Source organism: Mobula hypostoma, chromosome 9, assembly GCF_963921235.1.
Source record: "Mobula hypostoma chromosome 9, sMobHyp1.1, whole genome shotgun sequence".
In the NCBI taxonomy this organism is placed as follows: domain Eukaryota; kingdom Metazoa; phylum Chordata; class Chondrichthyes; order Myliobatiformes; family Myliobatidae; genus Mobula; species Mobula hypostoma.
This window is the reverse complement of record NC_086105.1, coordinates 91,495,296-91,508,344: the sequence shown is the minus strand read 5'-3', so window position 1 is coordinate 91,508,344 and position 13,049 is coordinate 91,495,296. Positions and strand designations below refer to the sequence as shown.

At 44.1% G+C, this 13,049-nt stretch overlaps 1 protein-coding gene across 2 annotated transcripts in view; it reads left to right on the top strand.

The window, feature by feature from the left end:
• micall2a (mical-like 2a) overlaps positions 1-13,049 on the top strand; it is a 110,026-nt gene that overhangs the window by 15,542 nt on the left and 81,435 nt on the right. For both annotated transcript variants that reach the window (XM_063058666.1, XM_063058668.1), the window contains exon 2: positions 1,015-1,063. In XM_063058666.1, coding sequence (XP_062914736.1) covers positions 1,015-1,063 — 49 coding nt within the window. The remainder of the gene's footprint in view (positions 1-1,014; positions 1,064-13,049) is intronic.

Below are 13,049 nucleotides of genomic sequence, written 5' to 3'. Positions count from 1 at the left end.
ACCTCCAGACTGAGGCTCAGAAGCTTCAATTCACCAGTGATACCAATATCCCACTTGGATGTTCTATTGGTTTGTGAGAAAGTGGCTTCCATCTTGGTGTCTGTCTCTTTCCCCTGCAGAGTGATGTTGGAGTTTGTGTTGAACAGTTGATGATGGGCCAGTGTCTCCACATACTGGGGTCAATTGATAGGATGTCCATAGGTCGTGATTGGTTGTGATGGTATTGGTGTAGGACTAAGGAGCCGCTGAGTGATTGGCAATTGGGTTGAGAATGTAGATGCTGGAATCTGGAGCAATGCCAAAAGCTGGAGAAATCGAGGCAGCAGCAGGAAGGAAATACATAGCTGAGAACCTGCATCTGAACAAATATAGAATAGAGAAGGTCAATATAAAAAGAAGGGAGGAAAAGGTGAAGCAAGAACAGGCAGATGACAGGTGGAGAGATCCATGCGAAAAGGATAGTAGGCAGGTGGGGTGGGGGGTGCAAAGTGGAATGACGTCTGAAGACCATTGCTTAAATATGGCTTGCTTTGGGGCGATTGCAGTCTTCCACCTGTACTGTATAAAGAATTGGGTGTATTGCTTGATCAATCCAGGTATTAACCACTGTTCTCAGAATTCAGTTAATTCTGTTGTGAATTGTTCCTGTCCTGTTTCCCAATCAAACTTGTGTTTGTTAACCTAGACAGATTCAGTACCATCTCAGTTTCAAATTCTGATCCTCCCTGGTCATGTAATCTGCCCCAATGTTCCTAGATCTCCCATTCCAGCCCTGTGGTCACTACTAATTCTCACAGCTTCATCACTGGTGGCTGTTCTTACAACCAAACAAGACCTGAACTACACTTGCCTGTTCTAAAAGATGCTCAGAAAAGGCCCTTTTCTTGACTGTGCAAATGAGAGCCCTGTAAAATGTCCTGAAGCAATTTCTAAGCATTGTTAATATTCTGTATAAAGGCACACTCAGTTTAAGGTGTGGCAGTGACATTGAATCCTATTCTCTTTCAATTGCAGAGATTTTGATTCGCTTAAGAAAGAAGATGTTTATGAGAACAATAAGTTGGTAAGTAGCACATGCTGTCTGAAAGACTGAGATTTTCTTGTTAAATTTCTTCAGTTTGAAAGCAAAACTATCTCTGATGTTAGAAATCTGAAATAAGGCAAGGTGAAGTATGAAATATCTAGGAGGCAACAAGGGAGAGAGAGACTGAGATTCTACTCCATCATTCTTCATCAGAATTAGAATCATTCCTGATGAAACAAATTTAAAATTCAGAAAATGGAAGGGAAAAAAATGGAAGATTGATATTATGCACAAGCCTTATGTTCCAAGCCTACACACCCCACCTTTTCCCACATTACATCGACTGCTGCATTGGTGGTGCTCCTGCACACACGTGGAGCTCATTGACTTCATCAGCTCTGCCTCCATCTTACACCCTGCCCTCAAATTTCTGACACCCCTCTCCCCTTTCTCAATCTCTCTATCTTTATCTCAGGAGATAGCTTATCTACTGATGTCTATTATAAACCCACGGACTCTCACAGCCTCCTGGACTATACCCCTGCCCATCCTGTTACTTGTAAATATGCCATCCTCTTCTCTCAGTTCCTCCGTCTCTGCTTTTACAGTGAGGCTTTACATTCCAGAACGAAGGAGTTGTCCTCCTTCAAAGTAAGGGGCTTCCATTCCTCTATCATCAACGCTGCCCTTAATTGCATCTCTTCCATTTCATGCATGTCTGCCCTCATCTTCCTGCCACCCCACTGCGGGTAGGTTTCCTCTTGTCCTCAACTACCACCCCACCAGCCTCCAAGTTCAGCACATAACCCATCATCTCCAACGGGATCCCACCACTAAGCACATCTTTCCCTCTCCCCCGCTCCACTTCCTGCTTTCCGCAGAGTTCGCTCCCTGTGCGACTCCTTTATCCTTCATCCCTCCCCACTGATCTCCCTCCTGGCACTTATCCTTGCGATCGTACCAAGAGCTGCACCTGCCCCTGCACCACCTCTCTCACTACCATTCAGGGCACCAAATAGTCCTTCTAGGTGAGTTGACACTTCATCTGTGAGTCTGTTGGGGTCATCTACTGTATCGGATGTTCCCAGTGTGGCTTCCTGTGTATCGATGGGGCCTGACGTAAGTTGGGAGACCGCTTTGCCGAGCACCTACTCTCTGTCTGCCAGAGGAAAAGCGGGATGTCCCAGTGGCCATCCATTTTAATTCCACTTCCCATTTCATTCTGACATGTCAGTCCATGGTCTCCACTACTGCCATGATGGAGCAACACCTTATGTTTCGTCTAGGTAGCCTCCAGCCTGATGGCATGGACGTCGATTTCTCAAACTTTTGGTAATGGCCCCTCCTCTCCTTCACCATTCTCCATTGCCATTCCCATTTCTCTCTCTCACCTCATATCCTTACCTGCTCATCACCTCCCTCTGGTGCTCCTCCCCCTTCCCTTTCTTCCATGGCCTTCTGTCCCCATGTGGTATTTTTTCCTTCCCTCCCCTACCTTCTTAATCTGACCTGATCTTTTTTCTCCAGACCTGTCGAAGGGTCTCGGCCCGAAATATCGACTGTTTCCTCTTTTCCATAGATGCTGCCTGGCCTTCTGAATTCCTCCAGCATTTTTGTGTCTTGCTTGGCTCCTATGTCTTTACTTAACTCCATATACTGCCAGCAATTAATTCTACATTGTGACTGTAAAAGCCAGTTTCAAAATTACCCGTGCATCTTTGATTAATATTCTGTCTTGCATTTAAATTAGTGGGGCTGGGGAAGGGTGAGGTACAACCTTCTAGTGGAGGTGTGGTGGAATACAGACCCCTACATTCGCAGTGTTAAGGCAGCACTACTTGCTCCATCACACAGCTCTGCCAACTCTGGTTGAACTTTGCCTCTGATCCTCTTTGATTTTATTGCGTGTTGCTTAGCAAATAAATAACCACTGTCTGTTTGTTACTGTGCACTCTTCTAGTCCATAAGGGCAGGAAGTCTTTTCAACTCCTGTACAGCTACAGTTTCTGGGCCCAGGAATCTGACTTGTTAGAAAATGAGTGTACATAGCCTGAGTGACACAAGTTTGATTGTGACCTCAGTTCCTCTCTGCAAGGAGTTTACACATTTTCTCTGTGACTGTGTAGCTTTTCCCCAGTCAGTCTAGTTACCTCCAACTTGCCGAGGTTCCTGAGTCAATTAGCCACTGTAAATTACTCCACTGCACAGAATGGTGACGCTGATGAAATTGCCCCAGTGTGTGTGTGAGTGGTAGAATCCAGGGCTGTTATGGGCATATGGGAAGAAGTGTGACCAAGGAAAATGAAGGGCGAATTGATGTGACCTGGCAGAAGTACTTAAGATCATGATGGGCAGGGTGAAGCACAATCTTTTTCCCAGGGAAGGGTTGTTAAAAATGAAAGGACATAGGTTTAAGATTGGAGATAAGGCACTGAAAAGGGACATCAGGGGCTGCTTCTGCACACAAAGGATATATGGAAGGAACTGCTAAAAATTGTAGTTGAGACAGGCGTGTTAACACCATATAAAAGTCATCTAGATACATACATGGATAGGAGAGGCTCAGAGGGCTGCGGGCCCGATGGGAGTAGCTCAGTGGGTAACACAACTGGAATGGGCAAACTAGGCCAAAGAGTTTGTTTTCATCTGTATGCCTCTATGAATCCGTATAGATTCATACTCATTCGGGCCAAATGTCCTTTTGTGAGATGATGATGTATAGGATCATGCAAAAAGCTCAGGGGCTAGGAAGCAGCCTTTTCATGCAAGAGATAAACTCTCCACAAATACTGTACAGCTACACTGATGACGGGAACCTTTGTTTGAAGAACACTCATGGAGGTGCGAGAGAGTGGAAGACTGTGACTCTGTCGCCCAAAAGGGGGAAAATGAATAGATCAAATCATTATGGGCAGTCAGAGAGACATCAGAGGAGGGAAATAATCAACAAAAGAAACAAAGGAGTGTGTAACTAATCAGTTAGAAGGCAACACCACAATTGAGGCTGAGCCACCGTCTGACCAACTTTTGAAAAGCTAACAGGACGAGTCTTGCTAACAGGATGTTAACAGGGGGTTGTGCATTTGATGTAGTCTACAGGACTTTCAGTTGGGCTTTCCAGAAGATCCCGAGACCTGGGCCTCCGTACCTCACTCCACAGCTAGATGTTTGATTATTTATCAGCAGACCTCTGTCAGTGAGGATTGGAAACAACATTGCCTCACTGACCATCAAAACATGTGCACCTGAAGGCTAAGTGCTTAGCCCCCTGCTCTACTCTCTATGCACTCACCACTGTGTGGTTAAGCACAGCTCCAATGCCATCTTCAAATTCAACCACCACATTACTGTTGTTGGACGAATCACAGATGGCGAAGATGGGTCAGCTATTTGCGTGGTGCCACCATGTGCTGTCACACCTGGAAAATGGGGCCTCATAAGACAGGCTGCTGTTAGAGACTTCACTTCAGCATTTAACACCATCATACCGTGGAAACTGGTAGGGAAACTGTGGTCACTGGGTGTCAATGCCTCTGTCTGTAACTGGATCCTGGACATAGTCTGTCTGCACATGCATGGCTCCTCCATAGAGAGAGTCAAGTGCATCAAGTTCCTGGGCGTTCACATCAAAGATGACCTCACCTTGTCCCTTAATATCACCTCCCTGAATAAGAAGGCACAGCAGCGCCTCGACTTCCTGAGGAGATTGAGGCATGCGAGGTTTCCCTCCTCCCTACCTTAACTGAATTTTACAGGAGCACCGTTGAGAGTGTCCTGACAAGCTATATCTCCATCTGGTACGGGAACAGCTGAGTATCGGATTGGAAGTCCCTACAAAGGGCTGTGAGAATGGCCAAGAGGAACATAGGGAACTCCCTACCATCCATCAGGAACATTTATCAGGAGCATTGCATGGTTGGCTCTTAGTGTTATCAAGGATCCCACCCATCCATCTAGCATCCCCTTTGACATTCTACCATCAGACAGGAGACTCTGATGCATAAAGACAAGAATGGTCAGGATGGGAAACAGCTTCTTCCCTCAGGCCATTAGGCTTTTGAACTCCCTGAAAAGACCCACAGCAGGCAGAAGACCAGAGCAGAGAGTCCAGGAAGAGGAGGAGGGTTGAAGATGGGAGAAGGAGTCATTGGTGCAGGGTGGAGAAAGAAGTAGGCTTTGAGACGGAGGTGGAGGAAGAAAAGCTCAGCGTCATGGTGGGCGCAGAACTCACTGAGGTGTGGGTGCAGGGGGAGAAAGGTGAGGCCTTTATTGAGGACAGAACGTTCTGCCTCAGAGACGGGATGGTGATGACCTGGCACAGATGAGAGCTGAGATTGGAGTTGGGGTTGGTAGTGTCAGAGGAAAAGGGAGGGTTGCAGTGTTCAGGGAAGGTGGGGTGAGAGGAAGATGGAGTCTCCAAGGCCACAAGAACTGGCGGTGGGACCTGACAGACACGGGACTGCAGAGTGGTGGTGGGGGAAGGGCGGGGTGCGGAGGTTCCAGCAGCAGTGCGTAAAGGCCCAGCCTGGAGGTGCTGTCAGTCAAGGCCGAAGATGGAGTTGGAGGTTGCGCAGTTGGCACCTTGAAGATGTCTGAGGTCGTTGGAACCCGCGTTGATGGCGGTGGAGTCCGGGCTCTGAACCTGCTCGGGGTTGTTAGAACCGTGGAGGTCGGCAACAGCAATGGTGGTCTTTAGAAGTGCGTGCCTGCTGGCGTTGGAGATGGCAGGTTCTGTAGTCTGTAGATGGGTGATCTTCTGATCCTTAGAGGACGTGAAAACGCTGAAAACCAGTGACTGAAAGCATGAATCCGGTGGAGAATAAAGTACTGGACGGGTCTGTAGACAGGCATTCTCCCGATCATAGCTGTCAATTTAGGCCATTTGGCCCATTGAGTTTTTTCCTCCATTTGGTCATGGCCAGTTTATTTTCCCTCAACACTTTCTGCTGCCTTCTCCCCATAACCTTCGACGCCCTCACTAATTACGTAGCTATCAACTTCCGCTTTAAATATACTAATGGCTTGGCCACAAACACAGGTGGCAGTGAATTGCACAGATTCGCCACCCTTTGGCAAAAGAAATTCCTCTTGATCTCTATTACAATGGGATGTCCTACTTTTCTGAGGCTCTGCCCTCTCATCCTAGGCTCTCCCATTATTGGAAACATCCTCTGCATACCCTCTCTATCTAGGTCTTTCAATATTTGGTAGGCTTCAATAAGATTCCCCCTCATTCTTCTGAACTCCAGCAATTACAGGCCCAGAACCATCAAACACTCCTCATACGTTAACCTTTTCATTCCTGGGATGATTATCGCAAACCTGCTCTGGACCCTCTCCGATGACAACAATGAATCCCAAAGGACTTGATTTGAGCAGATCTTTTATAACACTATGCCTAATCATATTAATCCACTTCTTCACACATGACTCCTCCTAACCTGTGCTGAGTTGGGAGTGTCTTGTGACTAAAAGCCCAAAGTAAAATGTATTTGGCATTCAGCAGAAATATATCTCGTGTAAATGAGCAGGGAGTTTCCAAAGCTGAGGGTTATTTGCAATAATCAAAGCAATAACTCCAAATGCCTCAAATTTCTGCAACATGTGATGTAACTTTGACTTAATCAACTTTATATATTTCCAAAAAAGATCAAAGTCCAAATTCTTGGAACTGAAAGTTAATATATTAAACTCTGATCAGTGTACAAATAATGTCTTCTTAAGAGAATAAGGAAATAACTTTCTATTTAATCCACGCAATATTCAAATCTCGAGGATAAATCCACCTTTATCCTTTTCTAATTCCATCCCAGCCCAAAACAGCAAAGGGGCCAAGGTGAAGCTGGATGGGATGATTGACCTTTGCTATGAGTTTAGCAAGGGCCAGGAACAATAGCAACCATTTTTAGAGTAACAGTAAATGCTATTTATGTCTTGCCCTACATTAAACCTTTCAGAGTACTGGCATTTGCCCAGGTTATTCACAATAAGAGAAGCCCTTCCCTACTCTGTCAGAATACCTTTCCACTGCTTTCTCCCTCACGTTCTCACCCAACTTTCCCATGAAGTTATCTACGTATTTACATGGTTAGGGAAGTACAAGGTTAAGTAAAAAGCCAAAAAAAAACTTGTAGATGCTGAAAATCTGAGGTAAACAGAGAAAATGTTGGGGCTACTCAGTTGGTCAGGTAGCATTGATGGAGAGAGAAAGGTTTTGGGTTCAGTGGGGGAGGTTTGATGTTTGTCATGTGAATGAGTTCAGTTGCAAATGGTCTGCAACATAATACATTGTGAGAGTCTATGTCTTTGGGGTACTTGTGATAGATGAGCCATGGCTAACAGAGAGAGTCATCCTCTCAGGTCATGGTGTTGACCATCCCTGCCTTATCATTGGTAGCTGTTCTTTCGGCTACCCAAATCTTAAACCCTTCCTTCACCTCCTCACCTCTTCTCTTTTAAAATTCTTCTTAAAATGTACCTCTTTGCCCAGTCTTCTGGTCATCTGTCGTAGAGTTTCTTTGCTTTTGACTTGCAAAGTTGTGTTTTTGTAGGTCTGGATTTGCAAACTGTTCCAACTTTTCATCATTGCATTAAGTCCTCAGGGGATTATGAATAAGTGATTGCTTACATTAAGTGCTGATTGGTCCAAAAGGCACATGTTGTTCAAGTCAAGCATCTGGATGCGTGGGCGGATGAAGGACCAAGCTGTCTTTAAAATCCTGATGTGCTAACTTCTGTGTAAATCTGGAGGCTTTGTTGTATGATTTGCATGGACTAGTCTGCGGTATAATGCTGTAAGATAAAAGCTGAAAAAAATGATCCTTTACATGCTAAAAGTGCCTCATGCACTGGCTTACTTGAAGACAGCAATCCCTGACACTGAGTTACTCTCTCTTCTCTCTGCTCCGGTCAGCACAAAAGGAGTAAGGAATGGAAATAAGGAATAGGCATTGCCACTCTGTCTTTCAATAACAGTATCGAAGATCTTTTACCTTCATGCCACCTTCCTGCATTAATCCCTTATCACTCAATATCTACAATTCCTCTGAACCTGTTATGATACTCAATAACAGAACCTCCACATCCCTCTTGAGTAGAGAATTCCAAAGATCTGCTCCCTCTGTCTGAAGATAATTGTCTGGGAAAGCTGCCTCTGTATTTGGAAGTTGTGATCTCTTGGTTCCAGGCACCCCAGCCAGGGCAATGGTCAACTCCCAGCAATGAACTTTGTACCTATCAACAAGAGATTAAGTCCTTCTAAACCTAGAAAAAGACAGCTCAGACTGCTTCATCTCCCCACATCTGACAAATATCCATCTATTCCAGGAATCAGTTTCCCATTGTGGGACGTCTAGCACAAGAAGATACGGCCTCAGGATATAGGGGCATCTATTTAAAGCAGAGATGCAGGGAAATTTCTTTAGCCAGATGGTGGTGAATTTGTGAAATTTGTTACCACAGGAGGTCAGGTCGTTGGGTGGATTTGAGGCAGAGCTTGGTAGGTTCTTGATTGGACATGGCATCAAAGGTTATGGGGAGAAGGCCGGGGAGTGTGGCTGAGGAGGGAAGAAAAAGATAAGTCATGATTGAATGGTGGAGCAGACTCGATGGGCCAAATGGCCTAACTGATCCTATATCTTATTGTCTTGTGATCTTATAACGTGGTCTTACCAGGGTCCTATACAATCGAAGCAACCCATCTCTGCTGTTGTACACAAACCGTCTGCAGCAAAGGCAAATATTTACTTGCTGCATGTTTTTATTGATTTGTGTGCAAGGGCACACAGATTTGTCAAACACCAGCACTTTTTAATTTTATAAATATGTCCTCTTGTACCTTCCCATGTTGATAACCTCACTTTTTCTACTTCTTTCATCTACCATGGACTTGCTTATTCACCTAACTTTAACTTTTATCTAATCTTTTCCCTATGCCTATTAGGTGAAGCTTTTATGGTCCATGTTTATACATCTGGCTTGATAACTGTTTTCTACTATCACTTTCCTTGCTTTTTTGCTGAATTCAGAGCTGTGGTTGATCCCCCAGCTTGCCTACAATCTAAGATGTTTCCTTTGATCCAATACTATCTAATGTTTGCAGTTGATTTGTTATTGTCACATGTGCTGAGATACTGTGAAAAACTTAGTTTTTCAAAGCATTCACACAGATATTTAAAAATGGAAGAATATTGAGGTAGAACAAAGGGTAAAGCAACTACAGGATAAGAGTATTGTGACAGCACGGTGCAGTGCACGAAGGTACAAGGGTCATGACAAGGTGGATTGTGCTTTGTCCTCAGATTGCTATATCCTCAGAATCACGCCACAGAGAGTAGGCCATTGATCCATAAGACTGTAAGGTACAGGAGCAGAATTAGGCCATTTGGCCCATCGAGTCTGCTCTGCCATTTCATCATGGCTGATCCAATTTTCCTCTCAGCTCCTGCCTTCACCTCGTATCCCTTCATGTCTTGACCAATCAAGTATCCATCAATCTCTGTCTTAAATGTACATAAATGCTAGGCCTCCACAGCTGCCTGTGGTAAAGAATTTCACAGATTCACCACTTCCTGGCTAAAGAAATTCCTCCTCATCTCTGTTCTGAGCTGTCTCCACTGGTCTTAGACTCTCCCACCACAGGATTCATTTCATACATACAGTCCAAAAACAACAATTTGGGATCATCTCACTTGCCTGCTCTCAGCCTGTGGCCTTGTAGGTCATGGGTTTTTACATGTTCTCCAACATACATTTTAAATAGGGGTCCTGCCTTTGCCACTCATTCAGGCAATGAATACCATACACTGATAATCTTCTGGTGGAATGTAAACGCTTCCTCAACTCCTCTCCAATACTTTTTACCACAGCATTAATTCTTCACCCCGCATCATCAGCATTACTACTGAGGAAAGTCGGTCCTCGAGGTCAAGTCCCAATCTTATATAGCTTGGTTAAATCTTTCTACAGTCTCCTTTCTTCTGAATAATCAACCTCAGCCTGGCCAGCCCCTCTTTCATGTTAATATTCTGCAGTCCTGGCAGCACGTTGCACATTTCCTCTTCACCCTCTCTGGGGCTATCACACCTTTGGTGTGGTGCATCAGCGGTGGCCTAACCAGTGCTTCATATCCATATCCAGTATGACCACCCTACTGCCCTACTCTTGCATTCTGTGTCATAGAGTTACTCAACCCAGAGTTAGCTCTTTGGTCCACACCATCTATGTCTTTTTGCCCATCCACACTCAGCCTATGTGCTGCAAAAGGTCTGTATCTTTCCTTCCTTTGCTTATTTAATTGTCAATCTAAATGATTTTAAAACACAGCGATTGCATTTGACTTCACCTCCTTCTCTGGTAGTAAGTTGAAGATATAAACTCTCACATTCTTGTTTTCAATCCCCGTACTAAGTACCTACCCACCTGTTCCTCTCATAATTTAGTATACCTCAGGTCTCTCTGTCTGAGCCCCTTGCATTAAGGTATCCCAGTAATGAGAAAGTTAAACTCCCCCATTACTGTAATCCTATTGCCTTAACTCCTTTCAGCAATTTGTTTACATATCTATTCCTCTAATTCCTGCAGACTAGACTATTGGGAGACGAACAGTAGAACCCCAGTAAAGTGATTGCCCCTCTCTTATTCCTGAGTTCTAACCACATGGTTTAATGGGCAATCACTTCAGGATATCCTCTCTCAGTAATACATCCCCCCTCCCCCCCCATCACTTCTGTAACTTCAATGCGCTAGAACACTAAGATGCCATTCCTGCCCTTCCCTCAATCGCATTTCTGTGACACTATCATTCCAAGTACTGATCCATGTTCTTGGGTTATTGGACTTACCTGTGAGGTTTCTTCTATTAAACTGCAGCTAAGCCTGCCAGCTCTCCCATGCCTCTGTCTGTTTTGCCCACTGGACTTGCTTTATTTAATCTATACCTGCTGCACCTTGCCTGACTCATTAAGTTAAATCCTCCTGAGTAGCGTGAGCAAACAGCCCTGCGGGGTTATTGGTCCCCTCAAGTTTAGGTGCAACTGGAACTCCTTGTACAGGCCCCTCCTGACAGAAGTGACCCCAGTGATCCAAATCCTCAAAGCCCTCCGACCTGCACCAGCTCATTAGCCAAGCAAACATCTGTCCTACTCTCCTATTGTACAAGGAGTAATCTTTGTATGGTGACCTGAGAGCTCTTGCTTAAGTTTCTGCCTAACCCCCTAAATTCATTTTGCAGGACCTCATCCCTCTTTCCACCTCAGTTGTTGGTAATATGCTCTCTAGCTGTTCCTCCTCCCCAATCAGAATTTCTGTACCTGGTCGGAGATATATTTGATCTTGGCACCGGGGAGGCAACAGACCATTCTTGTCTTGCTTTCATCCACAGAGTTGCCTATCTGTTCCTCCAGTAATGCATCCCCTGGCAATACTGCTTGGATTGGCTGCTGTGCATTAGAACCAACAGCGGGGCCACAAACTTGGCTGCTACTTTCATCTGAGGCCACATTTCCTAATGGTATTGAAAACTATATAGCTGTTTAAGTGGAACACAACCACAGGGACTCTCATGCCGTCTGCCTGCCCTTCTTCCTTTTTGAACCTGTAGTGCGACTGACTTACTGAAAATACGATCTGTGACATTTTCTGCATCCTGGATACTCCATAGCATATCTGGGCCAATAAAAGGCAGGTTTACTGTGTGTTTAACCAGTTTCTTTACCTTTTCTTCTCCTTCAGAGGTTGTCGACATGAACTCCCAAATCCCGTGGTTCCCTTACATATTCTCCTGTATTCTTTCTCCTCGTTTTGCCTCTCTCGATGTGTTCCCCTCTCATTCTTCTCCTATTTGAATCCCATTTTTACGTCCACTAAAGTAATCCACTAGTTTCTCACACATAAAATGCTGAGGCAACTCAGTAACTCAGGCAACATCTAGTTGGGACCAAGACCATTCATCAGGACTGGAAAGGAAGGGGGCAGAGGCCATAAGAAGTTGCGGGGAGGGGAAGGAGTACAAAATGGCAGTTGATAGGTAAAACCAGATGAATGTATTGAAACATTTTTGGAAATCTATTTTTTCTACAATTTCTAAAGTTTTAAAAATTAATTTAGAACCTAATAAATTGACAGTTTTGTTTAGTATAATCCCTCAATATATTCATGGTATTTCTCTATCAGACCAACATGTAATTGCATTTGTTACTTTATTGGCCAGAAGGGCTATTTTATTGAAATGGAAAGATGCTTCTACTCCCACTTTGATACAATGGTTCTCTCAGGTGATGCTATGTCTTAGTTTGGAGAAAATCAGAAGTCGAACTTTTGATCCTTGATTTGACTTCGAGAAAAGGTGGGGTTCATTTGCCTGCTACTATCATCTGATTTGAGTTAATTAATATGGTTTCCTTCCGATTTTTGTTTAAATGGATTTGAGTTGGCAGATTGATGTTTTTCTTTTATGGAAGCTTGAATGACGTATAGCTCCGGGGTTGTGCTCCCAATGGTTTTTTTTTCATTTTTTTTTTAGTTAGTAGGGGTTCTTTTTTTTTTCTTTCTTTTTTTTCTTTCAAAACATATTCTTAACACTTTATTTTTTCTTATTATAATTGATATATTGCCTAGCTTTGTTAATCAGTTATTTGCTAATTTAATTCTTCATTGTACATATTGACATATTGTCTTGATTACCTTAATGTATTTTTTTGTTGATCTTTAATAATAATTAATAAAAAGAGATTTTAAAAATAAAACCAGCTGAAGAGGAAGGGGGTGGGTGAGGGAGGGAGGAATTAAAGTAAGAAGCCGGGAAGGGATAGGTGGAGGAGGTAAAGGGCTGAAGAAGGGTGAATCTGATAGGAGAGGACAGTGGACCATGGATGAAAGGGAAGGAGGAGGGGAAAGGAGGGTGGGTGTGAAGAAGAGAAAGGCTGAGAGGGTAACCAGAATGGTGAATGGAAAAAAAAACTGAGAATTATAACTAGAGTGGTGAAAGAAATTAACAGCAGAAATTTATATTCATGTCATCAGGTTG